This window comes from Alosa pseudoharengus, unplaced genomic scaffold (assembly GCF_046254945.1).
Source record: "Alosa pseudoharengus isolate Yale_2024_CS ecotype anadromous, Long Island Sound unplaced genomic scaffold, YU_APseudo_1.1 YU_APseudo_1.1_scf_13, whole genome shotgun sequence".
Taxonomy (NCBI): Eukaryota; Metazoa; Chordata; class Actinopteri; order Clupeiformes; family Clupeidae; genus Alosa; species Alosa pseudoharengus.
Window position 1 is genome coordinate 7,475,713 of NW_027468598.1, and position 17,741 is coordinate 7,493,453.

The 17,741-nt window shown below is 40.4% G+C and overlaps 1 protein-coding gene and 2 long non-coding RNA genes across 4 annotated transcripts; 2 read left to right on the forward strand and 1 right to left on the reverse strand.

Moving 5' to 3' along the window:
• Positions 1 to 802: 802 nt before the first annotated feature.
• On the forward strand, positions 803 to 4,468 carry LOC143122257 (extracellular calcium-sensing receptor-like). Its single transcript, XM_076283113.1, has 6 exons — positions 803 to 939; positions 1,018 to 1,309; positions 1,983 to 2,789; positions 2,878 to 3,099; positions 3,208 to 3,331; positions 3,570 to 4,468. Exons 1-6 carry the CDS (start codon positions 821 to 823, stop codon positions 4,466 to 4,468), a joined length of 2,463 nt encoding a protein of 820 aa, XP_076139228.1. The 5' UTR covers positions 803 to 820.
• Positions 4,469 to 8,011: 3,543 nt separating this feature from the next.
• LOC143121082 (uncharacterized) lies at positions 8,012 to 9,630 on the forward strand. The gene is made up of 3 exons (XR_012986399.1): positions 8,012 to 8,581; positions 9,230 to 9,374; positions 9,540 to 9,630. It is a non-coding gene; the product is annotated as an uncharacterized LOC143121082 (long non-coding RNA).
• A 145-nt stretch (positions 9,631 to 9,775) lies between these two features.
• Positions 9,776 to 10,885, reverse strand: LOC143121081 (uncharacterized). 2 transcript variants are annotated; one of them, XR_012986398.1, is made up of 4 exons: positions 10,811 to 10,885; positions 10,514 to 10,581; positions 10,249 to 10,307; positions 9,776 to 9,867 (listed from the first exon to the last, which is right to left on the reverse strand). It is a non-coding gene; the product is annotated as an uncharacterized LOC143121081 (long non-coding RNA). The 2 variants fall into 2 exon arrangements; XR_012986397.1 differs by lacking the exon at positions 10,811 to 10,885 and having other exon boundaries at positions 10,514 to 10,663.
• Positions 10,886 to 17,741: the final 6,856 nt, after the last annotated feature.

The window sequence follows — 17,741 nt, forward strand, 5'->3', positions numbered from 1 at the left end:
TACTTTCTATAAGATCTTCTCTCAATACAAATCAACCAGCTATTAGGCTAACTGAAATAAAACCATCCCAATCTCTAGGTATGTTGAAGGGTATGTGATGATGTGGGGGTTATTTTAATTCCAAAAGCCAAGGGAACTTTATCAGGATGTATAGTACCCTGGATCCATGAAATAAATGGCCTTTAAAAATAAAAATCTGCCTGCTTCTATGGGAGTTTAATATAGGGGTATGAATACTTATGCACCCTGTATTTTAATGAAGAACATTTATTTATTTACGATACATTATTCATTAACAAAGAAAATTGGTGTCTTTAAAGACTGGGTTTTTCCTCATTTTTTTAAATTCAGGCATTAAGATCCATTTCCAAAAGATGTTTTTTTTTTATTCTTCTTTTTAGTCAACTTTAGCATGGGGCTGAATACTTTTTATAGGCACTGTAATTGGTTGACCCACAATGCAAAAGGCAAAAGTTTAGGTGCATCATTACTCATTGCCAGAGTCTCTCGTTGTGCAAATGCTTCAGCAAGAACTCCCAGGGTAGTGCGTTCCCATAAATAATGGAAAATATGATGTTGCAAAAACTACTGTAATGACTATGATACTGTATTACACCTGGTGCCTCTAGGGACTATGTCATCCTCTGCATCCAATTAAAACACTTCCTGTGAAGGTTATCTCGGTGAATAAAAGTATAACTGAAATTAAACTCACAACATATGACTGTGATGAATGATCATGTCTGGACATGGAACTCAAATATGCCTCCTTCTTTGGCTGCAGTCAGGCTTTGCATGTAAGTTACTGGGTGAATTTGGCATGCCTAGTTTAGCAAAGGATGGTGATATAGTGATTGGAGGTATTTTCCCTGTGTTTAACAAACAAAATCACGTAAATGCTTCATTTGAAAAACAGCCTCCAATGGTGACGTGTGACAGGTAAGACAAGAATTCTTGATAAATATTTTATAATGATGTTGAATTCAAATGCATTTACACTATATACTGTTTCCTCAGATTTGACAGCCGTGCGTTTCGTTGGACCCAGGTGATGATCTTTGCGATTAATGAAATCAACAATGATGACACTTTACTGCCAAATATCTCTCTAGGATACAAGATCTTTGACTCATGCTCTTCCCCGACTAACACATTACGTGCCGCTCTTTCACTATTGAGTGAGACAGATGGAATTAAGTCTCGGCCTACAGCTCAATGTCAGCCTCCTATTACAGCATTAATAGCAGATGCAGGGTCATCTCAGTCTGTAGCTCTTGCTGGAACATTTGGACCTTTTAACCTGCCGATGGTAATAGACCTACTTAATAAATAATGTAATATTCTGTTGTAGACATTTAGTATCATATTTCAGTATGCTGTTTTGTGTGGTTTAAAGTTCTCTGGCACAGGGCTGGGGCTGTGTCAGATTTGAGAACTACTGTATAATTACAGGCTATGTCTGTAGGGGAAAATATTCTTGTTTGTATTTATTAACTGTTGCATGCAAGAAAATTGCTATATTAAGGAACTCTATATTTTGTATTAATCAAGAACTACTCTGTTAATAATAATCTTTGTTTGACACTGGCTCCGTGAAGTGACAGCTCAGTAATGCACACATGTATTTAATACAGTGATCTAGATTTCGGCAACTTCAATTTAGGGTCCAGGATTACATTTTCAATCCCAAACAAATCTCGCTTATTGTAGTCCAGTATTTATTGTGTAAGTTCTGGTAAAAAACATGTTCATTTGTTCATTTGCAACTCCTTCTCCCCAGTCTTTCTCATGACCTTATTTTATTTTAAGTCTTTGATCACAGTTACTGAACAAGTATGTTGTATCAAAGTAAAGTATGCATGATATAAAACAAATGCATGCTCTGAAATGTTCTTCAATTTGTGAAACATTTACTTTACACATCAGTTTTACAACATATGCATGGCATGAAACTAATATTTTCTGTGTTTTATTTTTTGCAGGTAAGCTACTTCTCAACTTGTGCCTGCCTGAGTGACAAAAGTAAATACCCAACATTTTTCAGAACAATACCGAGTGACTTCCACCAAGCAAAGGCTTTGGCTTTTCTGGTGAAAAAATTTGGATGGGAATGGATAGGAACCTTACAATCTGATAATGACTATGGTAGAAATGGACTGTCAGCATTCATTACTGAAGTGAAGACGCTTGGAGTTTGCATTGCATTTACTGGCACTGTTGGTCGAACTTACCCTCAGAGTAAAATACTTAAGGTTGTTCATATGATCAAAATGTCAAATGTACAAGTTATTCTTGCCTTCACCCCTGAGGGGGATCTTTATCCAGTAATGAAGGAGATGGTGAGACAAAACATAACTGGAATACAGTGGATTGCAAGTGAAGCCTGGATAACAGCATCTCAGCCATCCACTCCTGAATATTTTAAATCATTTGGAGGCACGATCGGTGTTTCAGTGCGCAAGATGGCGATTCCAAAACTACGAAACTTCCTTACTAACATCAGTCCCTATTCTACTCCGGGAGCTGCTTTTATTGGTAGTTTTTGGGAAACTCTTGTGGGTTGTAGGCAATTTCACCATCTCAGTACAGCATCTAGTAGCCCTGTCTGCAGAGGAGATGAGGTTCCTGATTTTACAAGTGTTTTCTTCAATGTCACACAACTGAGAGTGTCCTACAATGTTTACAAGGCGGTGTATGCTATTGCACATGGCATACATGAGTTGATATTTTGCAATCAAAGTTCTCCTCCAGAGAAGTGTTTGAACGTGTCACAGATCAGTCCAAAGCTGGTGAGCTTATTTAATATCATATCATCAGGAAAACTACAAAACATTACATTGTTCAGACATTACATTTGCAATTGTTTTTCTTTCGCAGGTCACCGCTCAACTTAGAAAAGTAAAGTTTGTAGATGAATTTGGAGAGACTGTGTTTTTTGATAGCAATGGTGATCTTCCTCCTTCCTACGATATCATCAACTGGCAGCTAAGGCACGGAGAGGTCCAGCATGTCACTGTGGGATATTTCAGCACGTCTGCTAATGCAGCCTATAAGCTTTTCATACAGGAGGAGAACATTATATGGAGTATGGGGAAAATGGTATGGAAAATGCATTCTTCTGAAACCCACTCTCATGTCACTGAAACAATACCTCTCATCCAAGGTTTCATGTCTCTAAAAACATCCCTTGGTCTATTTTTTGGCCAGGTTCCAAAAGCTGTGTGCTCAGAGGTATGTCCTGTTGGCACAAGAAGAGCACCCATTAAAGGAAGGCCCAGCTGCTGTTTTGACTGTGTTCCATGTGCTGATGGCACTATCACTAATCATTCAGGTATGCTGCATTAACATTAGAACCTGCTGATTATTAGGTTACTATGGATATAACCTATGTAGTAACTTGTGCTTTACCAGTTAATATTTCTAAGATCATCAGGGCCATTTTTTTCAAATGAAGCCAATAATTGATTAAAATACAACAGCAGCACAAAACAGAAAGTTAGTATGACTGTGTGGAGACAAAAGATGTATTTATTTTTCTAAAAATGACAATATTATTGCTTGTTGTTCAGGAGCATTGGACTGCACCCCCTGCCCTGAGGAGTACTGGTCCAATGAGGAGAGGAGTAGCTGTGTATTAAAATATATCGAAGTCTTGTCCTTTAAGGACACACTGGGAACCATTCTGACAGCCGTGTCTTTATTTGGGGCCTCCCTTACTTTAGCAACCACAGTCATTTTCCTTGTGTTCAGGCACACACCCTTAGTGAGGGCAAATAATGCAGAACTGAGTGCCCTGTTGCTGCTCTCCCTCTTCCTCTGCTTCCTCTGCCCTCTCACCTTTATAGCTGAGCCCACTGCCTGGTCCTGCATGCTGCGCCACACAGCATTTGGCGTGACCTTTGCCCTTTGCATCTCTTGTGTTTTAGGGAAAACATTGGTTGTGGTTACAGCTTTCCGTGCCACTTTGCCAGGTGCAACTAAATTTGGGCCTGTGCAACAGAGGATCATTGTATATTCATGCACTGGGATTCAGGTTCTTATTTGTATACTCTGGCTAAGTATTGCACCACCATATCCCCAAATAAGGCACAACAATAGAAAGATTATTGTGGAATGCAACACAGGGTCAGACACAGCATTTTATGCTGTGTTGGGGTACATAGGCTTTTTAGCAGGTATATGCCTAGTTGTGGCTTTCTTGGCAAGGAAATTACCAGATAATTTCAATGAGGCCAAATTCATTACTTTCAGTATGCTTGTATTCTGTGCTGTGTGGATCACATTCATTCCAGCATATGTCAGCTCACCGGGAAAATATACTGTGGCAGTGGAAATATTTGCTATTTTGTCCTCTGCATTTGGTTTACTTGTTTGCATTTTTGCCCCAAAATGTTATATTATAATATTTAAACCTGAGAAGAACACTAAAAAACATATAATGGGGAAAGTACCTAAGAGTGAACATTAATAAGTGCACTGTAATTGGGCAGTGCTGGGTATAACACATTGCAAATACATTACTGTAATCACATTACACATTACTGTTCCTAAATTCTAGCATGAACACGCCTACTTAAATCTCCTGCTAGTCAGTGCTAGCAGGAGATGCTAGTCTGGAACACCATAATTCACTAACATCGGTTGGCAGAAGACTGGGGCCAATGAACGACGAGAGGGGATGACGCTATAGTTTTGAAATCGATAATGGCTGTGGTAAAAGGTAGTATCAAAGCCTGTAAATATAAAAAATAATTGCAGTCGGAAGAATGTGCACATTTATTTACAGCAAAGAGAGACCTATACACTGTGTCCTGACTGCCAATGTTGTTTATTGTCAGTTTGTAAAGTTTAGGTGAAGTAGGAAGTAACATTAAGAGTCCCTGATCAATGTGATTGGTTAGGCTAGACCAATGATTTCAAAGTTAACCCTATGTCTACACTGTCACCGTGTTGAAGAGGTTTTGCAATCATGAGTCCCCAGAAGTGAATGAGTCTGGTTTTAACGAGGCTAGCTAAATTCATCAATCACATTAAAGTGACTGTTACAGTCACTGATCATGTTATAGTTAAAAGGATGAACTTTAGTAGTACTTTATTAAAGATTTTGCTAAATTTCTAAACTGTTGCTTAAAGGTTCTCTAAGTCTTGTTACGCGTTGTCTAAACTAGAATTTTTTTTTGTGAACGTGTTTTGACATACAGCAAACATCTCCCCAACAATCTGCCTGTCCCCTGAATACGCTGTATAAAATCCGGCCCCTGTAGACAGCCCAGGCCCCAAAAAATGGCAACAAAAGTCTAGTCCAGGCTGGACCATGAAACATAACAAACTGTGTTCCAGCCAATCACCAACGACATGTGCGCTTCAGGAAGATTAACAGCTTCGGGAAGAACGGAAGAGAGGGGCGAGCTAGCTCTCTGTTTTGTTTGATAATACTTCAAACGTCAATAGAAGTGACATCACCCAACAGTGCTTAGAGAACCTTTAAGCAGTTCTTGAGATATAGAAATGTGTAAAATTATAGCGCTCCCTTCCGAGAATAGTTATTTTTTAAGAGGTTTGAACTTGAGGCACTACATCACAAATGAGTTATAATAGTCTGTGTTGATGTGCCTCCTTCAGACCAACATACCACAGAAATGTTGTAAACTTTAAGGGTAGACATCATATCAGCCTAGTGGGGCTACAAGCACAGCAAGTTTCATGTACGCTGGTGTTCAGATCGGCAATGTCTCCAGAAACAACCAACAACCAAAAATCTGCAAAAAGCTTTGGCAAAGCTGACTTTGCTGCACTAGTGCTAGGCTACCCTCATTAGAAACTAGATGTACCGCAGAGCGGTACAAAATATGACCGCCGCCCAGTCCAGCACATTTTTTCCACAAAAATAAATCACGCTGAAAGGCCTATATGATTCTAACTGTATCACTAAATTGCATTAGCCACACTCAATTCTCACTGGTATCTGCTAGACAACAAGTACCAAAACATGATTAGTTCATAGATTTCACATGTAAAATTAATTTTATACAACCCCACCCCCATCTTGCCTGTTCATAATTCTGAGAAATTCTTGAATTGTGTGCATGTGTGCGTGTACACGTTTATGTTTATGTGTGTGTGTGTGTGTGTGTGTGTGCGTGCTTGTGTGTTTGCCTGCGTATGTGTGTTTGTGCATGTGCATCTTGCCTGTTCATAATTCTGAGAAATTCTTGAATTGTGTGCGTGTACACGTTTATGTTTATGTGTGTGTGTGTGTGTGTGTGCGTGCTTGTGTGTTTGCCTGCGTATGTGTGTTTGTGCATGTGCATGCATGCGTACATATGTGTACTGTGTGAGTATGTGTCATACGTATGATTACTGTGAATGTATGTGTGTGCGTGTGTATCTGTTTATGCACATGTGTGCACATGGAATGGGTTAACATGACCCCTGGAGGCAAACATACGGAAAAAATTGGTCATCCTAGGCCCTACGGTTCTCAAGATATTCACAGAAAACTGTGTCTGCCCTACCCTCCTTTCGGGGGGTCCAGTACAGCGGGGGGGCTACAGATCAAAACGAAAAACGACGGTTCCATGCTATCCATGTGGGGTTACATGCCTACCAAGTTTCGTCTACCCCGGTCTTTCAGTGTCCAGGGAATCCTTGTTGGTGTACGGTCACTAAATGTACACATAAATTATTTTATTGTAAGGCCCCCCATGAACGAAAGTTCACAAAACGTGGCATGCATTTGGAGGGTGTCATAATGATCCTACACTTTCAATTTCGTGCAGTTTTGACCATGTCAGCCAGAGATATTGTGATGAAAACACCACATTTTTTGCTTTTTAATTTTTAACTAGGTGGCGCTATACATGAAATAAGTGGTAATGGGATGTGTTGACATGCCCCCTTAAAGGGGACATATTATGCAAATTTCCCTTTTTGCATCCTTTTGTACCTCCATTTGGGTCTCTACTGCTCCTAACAACACTCCACGCGTGCAAAAAAGCCATCCATGCATTTTCTGTGAGTCAGTTGAACGATTTTGGTGTCAGGAATCATAGGCTTCTATGAGCCATTTTCTGGCTCCCTTAACCTGACGTCAAAATAAGGGAATTTGCATAGAACCACCCTGGCGCCACCCCTCACCTCTCAACCCTCATATAGCCCCACCCACCCAATTAGTTGAAGATCGCCATTAGTTTGCTGGTTTAACGAGCATGGACACCAAGCTCAATGACTACAAGCAAGAGCAAGTCACACATGAAGGGCTGTATTTTCGGTCACCAGCGCATGGCGTAAAGTTCGTTATTCACCGGCGCGAAGTTGAATTCGTTATTTTGCACCTTTATTTTTTAAGCATTGCGCCCAGGGGTGTGGCAATTAACAACCTAGGGAGGGACCTGGCGCATTGTCTAAAAATCGCTATCATACACCACCTAAACCTGGTCAGAAGTCAATGGCGAGTTGTTCATATGCTATTTTAAGAGCGCATGTCAACAGTCATATTGGCAGGTGCACGCACCATCCTTCTATCATTCATGAACGCACACCAGCGCACGTCCATGCAAAGCATTACAAATTGCACAATTACAATGGTAAAAATAATTAGAATAAAGATATTACGAAATACTGTACATCTCATGATGAGTAGTTATTCACCATCATTTGCAAATTGGTAATGACGGTTAAAAGTGATTAGGGGAGAGGCGAGAGACAAGTATGGAGCACAGCTGAAGACGCACTGTCACGAGATATAAGCAACTCCTCTGCAGGATAAATGTTGTTTTATTTAGTCATTTGAGCAACATTAGGGTAAGTGTTGCTTTTTCCAGCCTATGTTTTCTATGGTAACCCATTGTCAGTCAATAGTGAAAGTAACTGCATATAACTGTCTTGTCGTTGACTGACTCCTTGGTGAAGTTAGTTTCACTTTGCCAATGAGTTCAAATAATAGACGAGCGCAAATGCGTGAAGGCTATGCTAGGTTTTAGTAAAGCATGGTTTAAGAATGACTATTCCATACGGTCTTGCAAGCAGCCTCCTTCAAATGCGCCGTTGAATGCCAAAATACCGATGCATTTATTTGACATATCGCGCGTTGCGCCGTTAAAGGGAATGACAGATGTCATTCTCATTGGTTTAAAATGATGTTACGCCCCAAACACACCCATATGACTGATTAAAAGACCTAGGAACACCTTGTTACGCCATGCGCTCCACTTTTGAGAACGAAACCCCTCCCAATGTGAACTGGACATCCTACTAAATTTGAATAGACTTTTGACGAGTGACGATGCACTTTAGAATGTCATGATAGGGCCCGAAGTGTTGTGTTGTTGGCTGCACAGAACAACACAAATCCTTGCACTTTCTCCCAGCCAAAGACGACAGAAGAACCGAGTGGCTCCACTTCATTGTCGATGGCCATGTTCCAGCAACAGTAGGCAAACATTTTGTGGTGTGTGCGAACCACTTCAAGACAGACTGCTTTGAAAACTTAGGACAGTACACTGCAGGATTAGCCATCAAACTTCGTTTGACAGAGGGATCTGTACCTACTGTTCGTGGCAAGTCACAAGATGAGAGACATGTAAGTACTTTCAAATAATGACTTTTGTGTTTCTATCGCAGTTAAGCATGAACTAACGTTAGGCTGTTCGTGTTTTGCCATTTAGCACAAGCTAACGCAAACATTACGGCTAACTTTAGCCCTGCATCTGCTTGGAGTGAGCATTTCCTCCATTCCAAATTGCAAATGCAGCACACAGCCGATCGAGTCATATTTGACAATCCCAGTCAATAATATCTGAAAGTAATGATTTGAAAATGTTGTCTAGACGCTAGACCTCCATTAAATAATGTCATGTTATCCACAATTGAGGCGACCAACAGCTAAAAGCCCTTAGTATAAGCTAATGTTAGCTTGTAGCCTCACTTTATAACGTTATTCAGTGTTTGCACATTTCCCCTATCCCCTATCTATTTCATTTAAGCTGCGGGTTTGTCACAATTTGTAGTCGTTTTGTCCTTACTGATAAGGAGTTAGATATGGTCATGTTATCTACAATGAAGGTGGCCAGTAAGCTCTTGGTCTAGGCTAATGTTTGCTGTTGTAAATAAAGCGAGATATAGTACTGACAGTGCAAGAAGTTGTAGCCTCAGTTTTTAGCTCAAAGTAAACGTGCATATTATGTGCATGCCATTATTTTCATGTTTGGTTTTCTCTTTACTGCGTAAGACTCTACCTGGCTGCTCTGCATTACAATGAGGATGCTGCACGAGACCAGGCCACCTTATCCTCTGGGGACCCTCTCTACAGGATGCATTTCCCAAAGTACAGGGAGAGTGCAGGGTGAAACCCATCAAAACCGAGACAACATTCCGTAAGTTACATAATTTTTTATTTATCAACAATAAAATATCTGTTCATTTTGCATGCTATTGCACTATGGTGTCTTTACAATGAACAAAACAATAAATAAATGTACAATGAAATACTTTACAAACTATGTACATAGTTACAGAAGTGTTTGTGAAATATTGCACAGGGTATGTCGAACACTTGATGGGCTTCATCATGGGCGAGGTCTTTGTGGACCAAGAAGCATACAGGAAGGAACTCCTGAAAATAAGCATTCCTCCGGACCTGTCCTCAGAGTTTGAGCACCCAGAGAAGGCGGAGGAGGTGATCGCCAACTATGTGTCTTGCTTCAATCCAGGGGAGGCAGTTTGAAGCCCACGTATTGTCCTTGGCTGTCAGGAAACTCCCGACGAACACGCAGGACCACACATGACGGGATGACGACCCTTATTCTGCATCCAAGGAATCCCCAACACCAACTGACAAAGCTCCTGTAGGCAAGCTATCTGTAACGACTAAAAAAAAAAAAAAAACATTGCAGTAGTTAGCAGGTTACATAATCTGTCAGTTCTGTCAAAAGTGCAAAGTGCACAAAGTGCAATTGTCATATTGCATATGTCATGTTTTATTTCTGTTTTGTGTAATAAATATATTGTAATTTTATTTATATTTAAATGTGTCACGAGTGTATGTTTGATACCTGCTGAATTTGCAGACAATAGCCATACATAAAAAGAAAGAAAACAACAATTGGGGCATGTGTTGGTGTGTAAGGCCATTAGTGACCTATGAACATTAGTAAGACTAACATCTGCTTTTGCTGATAAAAATGGTTGCCTGTCACTTCTCATAAACACTGGGGAAAACTAATAAGTAGCTTAATAAATAACACATACTGCTCTATTCCCCGTAGCCGTAAGGCCCCATGGTCAGCTCTGTATATGTTCAGTGCGTTCTGAAGAGAATAAACATTCAGGCACATCTGCTGCAGACGTCGTGTGATCAATAATGGTATGGTAAGGGGAGTGCTATGCTAGCACAGTCCCTAGCATTATTCGTAAATGATTGAGTAATATGGCAGCATACTCGCTAGCTCATTTATAAATAAGTTAGTAACACGGTAAGATATTTGCAGGCCTTTCTGTATCTTAGAAAAGTTACCTGTGTAATCTCCTGGCAGCATATACTCTGCCTCAGTTGGCACTGCCCAACAATTTCCACAAGCACACCTATATAATAATTAAAATAATAATAATAATAAAAGCTAATCAAGTGCTGTGAATCTAGTGAAGTTTCAAATACAAGCAAATGTTAAATATTGTAAAAAGCCTGGCTTTGTCACGAAAAATTACATTACGTTTACTTCGTAACAGGCTGAACAGGGTGAAGGCTAATAGCCAAGACTAATTTGGCACGTAGGAGAGATAGCAAATACATTGATTTAAAAAGTTAACAAACCATTTAGAAACTGCTTGCAGCATTCGTGAAGGTGTTTCTGCAGGTGGCTCCTCTTCATCTTGATCTGGGTCCGACTCTGGGTCGATAATGTTGGGCTAGAGTGCGCCTCTGTATTCTGTCATTTTCACCCAAGCAGTTGAGGTTTTCACGTGAAGAAAACGAACAGCGTAAACATCTGACAGGTGGGGCGTGGTCAGCAGTAGCTTATTTGCATAAAAGTGATAGAGTCCTTAAACGGCTCATTCTGAAAGGGACTGAAGCTGGCAAGAATTAGGCTGCAGAGATCTCTTTATGTGAGATTGATTTTGTGCAAAAAACTTTATGAACATGTTTTGTATAGCCCATAGACCTATTCTCCTTTAATACCAACATACAAAAAAAAGGTGGACCTCCTAGGCCCTACGGTTCTCGAGATATTCACAGAAAACTGTCTCCGGCCACCTAAAGGGCAGTTGGTGTATAGTAACATAAATTAATTTATTGTGTGGCACCCCATGAACGGAATTCCACAAAACTTGGCGTGCATTCAGAGGGTGTCATTATGATCCTACACTTCCAATTTCGTGCAGTTTTGACTATGTTAGGTCACAGATACCTGCGATTACAACACCTCATTTTTACTTTTTTGTGTTTAACTAGGTGGCGCTATACATGAAATGAGTGGTTATGGAATGGGTTGACATGGCCCCTTGAGATCAACATACAAAAAAAAATGGTCCTCCTAAACCTTACGGTTCTCGAGATATTCACAGAAAACTGTGTCTGCCCTACCCTCCTTTCGGGGGGTGCAGTCCAGCGGGGGGGCTACAGATCAAAACGAAAAACGATGGTTCCATGCTATCCATATGGGGTTACATGCCCACCAAGTTTCGTCTACCCCGGTCTTTCAGTGTCCCGGGAATCATTGACGGAAATTTGGACATGCGAAAAAGAAAAAAAAAAAAAAGAAAAGCTGACTAAACCTATATGACCGCCGCTTCGCTGCGCGGCGGTCATAATAAGATAGTCTAGTCAAATGTATGTGGTAGGGCATTTTAAAACGTCTGAAAAGCTACAATGACTGTCAATTTAATTGTTTGGAACAACAGAGAAAGCACTATGGTTTATTCTTCGTTAAAGTGTCCAGAACTCACAGTGTTATTCTTTTCATCTTTCTGGCAAGATCATTACATCTGATGCATTCATCTTTATTTCAGGGGATTGCACAATGCTATGTTCAACAAAGCAGTGGTATTACTTGGTAATGCAGTTTTAATCAAACATTTCATTAATTTACTTCAGTCTAACTCTGGCCTTGAGTTGTCTCTGAGATAATGTTGTCAAGGCCAAGGTCAGTTCTTAGCCTTTTGGTGTTAAAATGAATGGTCAAAAGTGTGATTGGACACCAATAGTCAATTAACAGGGATAATACGGTAATTACTTGTTTCGTCATTGTCATCTCTCTCTGAGTTTTTTATGCAAACAGCTCAATGGAAGCTCAATATCTTCCAAATATTAACTTTCACATAATAGCTCTCAATTGTTCAGTCCATAACTGCGGTAAGCACAGAATCCTCACTACTCATTGATTTCACTCCTTGTAACACTGTAATAATGCCACTAAAAGGTAAAGCTAGCTTTGGCCACGCAGAATTGAAATAAACGTGTCTTCCTGTCCTAGATGTTAGTATGTTAGTGTCTCTACAGCCTTCTACTACTATTTTATAACAATCAGTTGTAAACTTTAAAAATGTATCAAGAGTACCAAGATGAGTATATTTTTAGTCCAGGCTGCATGTTCCCATGAATGAATAAAACTAGATGTACCGCAGAGCGGTACAAAATATGACCGCCGCCCAGTCCAGCACATTTTTTCCACAAAAATAAATCACGCTGAAAGGCCTATATGTTTCTAACTGTCTCACTAAATTGCATTATCCACACTCAATTCTCACTGATATCTGCTAGACAACAAGTACCAAAACATGATTAGTTCACAGATTTCACATGTAAAATTCATTTTATACAACCCCACCTCCATCTTGCCTGTTCATAATTCTGAGAAATTCTTGAATTGTGTGCATGTGTGCATGTACATGTTTATGTTATGCATGTGTGTGTGTGTGTGTGTGTGTGTGTGTGTGTGTGTGCGTGCTTGTGTGTGTGCCTGCGAATGTGCCTGTGCATGCAAGCGTACATATGTCTACTGTGTGAGTATGTGTCATACGTATGATTACTGTGAATGTATGTGTGTGTGTGTGTATCTGTTTGTGCACATGTGTGCACATGAAATGGGTTAACATGACCCCTGGAGGCAAACATACGGAAAAAAATGGTCATCCTAGGCCCTACAGTTCTCAAGATATTCACAGAGAACTGTGTCTGCCCTACCCTCCTTTCGGGGGGTCCAGTCCAGCGGGGGGACTACAGATCAAAACGAAAAATTACAGTTCCATGCTATCCATGTGGGGTTACATGCCTACCAAGTTTCGTCTACCCCGGTCTTTCAGTGTCCCGGGAATCCTTGTTGGTGTACGTCACTAAATGTACACATAAATTATTTTATTGTAAGGCCCCCCATGAACGAAAGTACACAAAACTTGGCATGCATTCGGAGGGTGTCATAATGATTCTACACTTTTAATTTCGTGCAGTTTTGACCTTGTCAGCCAGAGATATTGTGATGAAAACACCTAATTTTTTGCTTTTTAATTTTTAACTAGGTGGCGCTATACATGAAATAAGTGGTAATGGGATGGGTTGACATGCCCCCTTAAGACCAACATACATAAAAAAGGTGGACCTCCTAGGCCCTACGGTTATCGAGATATTCACAGAAAGCTGTCTCCGGCCACCTACAGGCCAGTTGGTGTATAGTAACATAAATTAATTTATTGTGTGGCCCCCCATGAACGGAATTCCACGAAACTTGGTGTGCATACAGAGGGTGTCATAATGATCCTACACTTCCAATTTTGTACAGTTTTGACTTTGTTAGGTCACAGATACCTTCAATTACAACACCTCATTTTTACTTTTTTGTGTTTAACTAGGTGGCGCTATACATGACATGAGTGGTTATGGAATGGGTTGACATGGCCCCTTGAGATCAACATACAAAAAAAAAAAGGTCCTCCTAAACCCTACGGTTTTCGAGATATTCACAGAAAACTGTGTCTGCCCTACCCTCCTTTCGGGGGGTCCAGTCCAGCGGGGGGGCTACAGATCAAAACGAAAAACGATGGTTCCATGCTATCCATGTGGGGTTACATGCCCACCAAGTTTCGTGTACCCCGGTCTTTCTGTGTCCCGGGAATCATTGACAGAAATTTGGGCATGCGAAAAAGAAAAAAAGAAAAAAAAAAATCTGACTAAACCTATATGACCGCCGCTTCGCTGCGCAGCGGTCATAATAATGCCTTTTCATCACCCCAGTCTTAACCTGCTGGGGATTTCTCAAGTTAGTGATATGTTTCAGCATAGAGCAACATTTAGCAGATTTATTGTCCAGGCAACAAAAGAGTTTTTACTTCTATTGCACTAGTGCTGTAAATCTCTGACCTGAAGGAAGAGTGGCAAACTTAGAGTGAAGGGGGTGTTTTGTACAGCCTAATATAGACCTCTGGGATTGCAATTAGCTCTCCACGTCAAAGATGAGGCAAAGGGAGTAGAGATGCAAAGGCCATAAGCCATTTCATGGCCATGAAGGGATTTTTTTCATGGAAAAAAATGAATATGTATCTGTTAGGATTAGGAACTAAGATGATATTTTAGGGGTTAATCCAGGGGTCTCAAACACCCGGCCCGCAGGCCAAATCCGGCCCGCGTCCGGCCCAATTCCGGCCCGTGACGTATGTCAAAATAATAACGTAATCCGGCCCTTGAGACTTTTTAATTGCGGCAAACAACGATACTGATTAAAATAGACGATAGTTCCAAGTACGGTGACAAATCTCATTTGTACTCTGCTCCACTATGTGCTAGACATCCAGAGCTTCATTCAAACCCAAAATCGCTGCACAGTTTTCAGGAAATACTTGTATTACACGCGAGAAACACAAAGACGTGCATTTGTAATGACGCGGAAGCGATGCAGGCCATATGTGCTGCATAAATTGAAGCAGAAATTAAGCAGAAATAGGCCTACACCAAATGTTGAAAAACGTTTACGTGTGATGAAGTCTTAGGTAGGCTATGTTATTCACCTATTCTAAATCTGAAGGAGAAGATCCTTTTGGAGATTATGGTCGATCGTCTATTGAATGGAGGTGCGTCTGCGTGTACGACGGTGTCCACTAAGCATACCATGCTTATTTCGACCCTCTGCCCAACATAGCTTGGAGGTTGCAGTGGTAATCGTGATGATAGTGTCCGTAATGGACGTGGTACAGACAGCAGGGCTAGTAGAAATAGGGCTCTAAACTACAAAGTCACCCGCAATATGATGCAAACTTCTGGGTAGCCTACTCAGATTACCCGCGATAGGAACTGATTTGACCAGAATACTTTATTGTAGGCCTTGTGGTTTAGAAACCATATACATCTTAGGGGTTGGTATACATCTTAGGTGTTTTCCTGTTAAATTGTTATGTGGGTAATATGAAAAAAGGAAAGTAAACCTGCTCAAATATGTTCATCCAGTATTTACTGAAAGGTGCATAATTTGAGGTGCTTGCCATCCAGTGGCAAATTAGATGGGTAAATTTACCCCCTTCATAAACTTTTGTTTTACTCAAAGATTTTTACATTTACAGTAGGACTTTATCTCTCACCACTTTCAAGCCATGGCCTTTTGAAATTTTGATATAAAAATCCAATGGTGTTGCTTTCTTAACCCTGACGCCTATAGTTTGCCAGGTTTAAAAAAGTTATGAGAGGAAAATATTTTTATTTGGTGTGAAACACACACATACCTGTTTTTATGCTTTTTTATTTGTTTTATAATTTGTATTAATATTTATTTTATCATTATTTTATTTAGAAGCTAAGGTTGCTAGTGTCTAAAACTAGATAAAAACACTACTTTCTGTTTGCAGTTTTGTGTGGTATTTGAAAAAAAGAACATTGCATTTTCAAAAATAGCCGGCCCTCCAATGAGATGACGTTGGCAGAATTGGCCCCCAGCTCATTTGAGTTTGAGACCCCTGGGTTAATCAATTGCTGGAGTGATACTGTATATCTCTAAACAAGCAATAAGTAAGCTCTTGTAATGATGGTAGAAATGACCTGATGTATTTGTTCCATTATTGACATGTAAGGGTGTAAAGAGAGTTTCTCTTATAGGGTGGTGCCCGAGCAATTCAGATGGTGGTTCAGGCAAATATAATCAAATATCTCCTCTTTTCACGGAAGACCAACTCTGATTGTTACGGCATGCAGAGGTGAGATAACCAATCCAAATCTCTAAAGGCCCCCTGTGGGAATACTTATAGGCTACTTTTGTTTTATATATTATATATTAACAACACTGTCACGTTTTGCCCCTTTCTCTATCCACCACACCTGTCAGCCTGGAGGAGGTGGATGAGAAGGAGCAGGAGCGTGCTCTGGCCTCTGCTCTGGCAGATATCCTGTGGACAGCTGGAGATGAACAGGCTGCCACTGTTGCCCTGGTAACCTCAGAATGTTGTTTCACCCCACTCTTGGACTACAAACCTGACAATTTCACAGAGAGGGTACTGACACTTCAACGTCTCACTTTTCTTTCTACTGAACAAATGAACCTGAGTGTGGCTGTCATAATAAATTATGTAAACACAACTGTCGTGTGCTGTAATGATTATGCTGCCACCAGTGTTGCAACAGTTACCTTGAAAAAGTAATCTGATTACTGATTACTCCTTTAAAAAGTAACTTAGTTACTTTACTGATTACTTGATTTTAAAAGTAACTAAGTTAGATTACAAGTTACTTTATTAGTTACTTTCAGCAGCTGCCGACAACACCCCCAACGCCTCAACATAAAAATGATAACCGGTTTTGCCAATACTCACTATACTGGAAGTGCATTTTAACAGCAATGTATAGCAGACATCCCAACCTAACCTACTTAGATACTGAAATTCAGATGTTTGTTCAATAATGTCTAAGTACACCAAATAAGGAAGGCCTATTGATAGAAATTGTTATAGTAAAATATGTAGATTTTACTATAACATTTTTTTTCATGTAGCCTTGGCAACTAGCCATCTTGTAGCCTATATAGGCCTGAGTAATATGCAAATGAAATTACACTTGTTAAACTCACCTCAACAAGTCTTTTGCAATCATTTAACCCACCGTGAGCAATGCTAAAGTTGCTGTTACAAACAGTGCAGTGTGAAAGATTATCATTATGTTTTAATCTTTTGAGACAATTGGGTACACTTTTGTGTAGTCTGATTTGAAATGGGTCTTAAATCTTCCTTTTTGAGGGGCACTGACGCTGCCATGACGCTTCTGTTCCCAGATACACTGACTGAACTGATTAATTATGTTTGGGAGAAAAGAGATATAAGCACTTACACTGAAAACGGATTGGTTGATTTAGCAAAACAGACCAGGATGCTCTCTGTCTTGGATGCGCTTCAGGCACAAACGCACCTCTCTCTCCCTCTCCGTTGTGTGCGCATTAAGCTATGCACGTACGCGATTTGAAGCAAAGATTCTGAATCTTTGATTTGCAGTCCGGTCTGGCTTGCGTGCTCTTGTTCGCTCTAGGTTCCGGGAGATTTTATTTAGGCTAATTTGCGGGCGTCAGGAAGCCGTTATCAATATGTGGGAGACTCCCAAAACTTCGGGAGACTTGGGATGTCTAGCTAGACAGCACTTTGTCGCCAGCACAGAATGTACAATGTACCTTAATGTTGTCATGTTTAGGTGACACAAACTCAAAGTAATGACTGATGAAATGTGCATCTCTCTCTCTCCCTCCATTGTTGTTTACGTTTGTGTCGTGCACGTGAATTGTCCT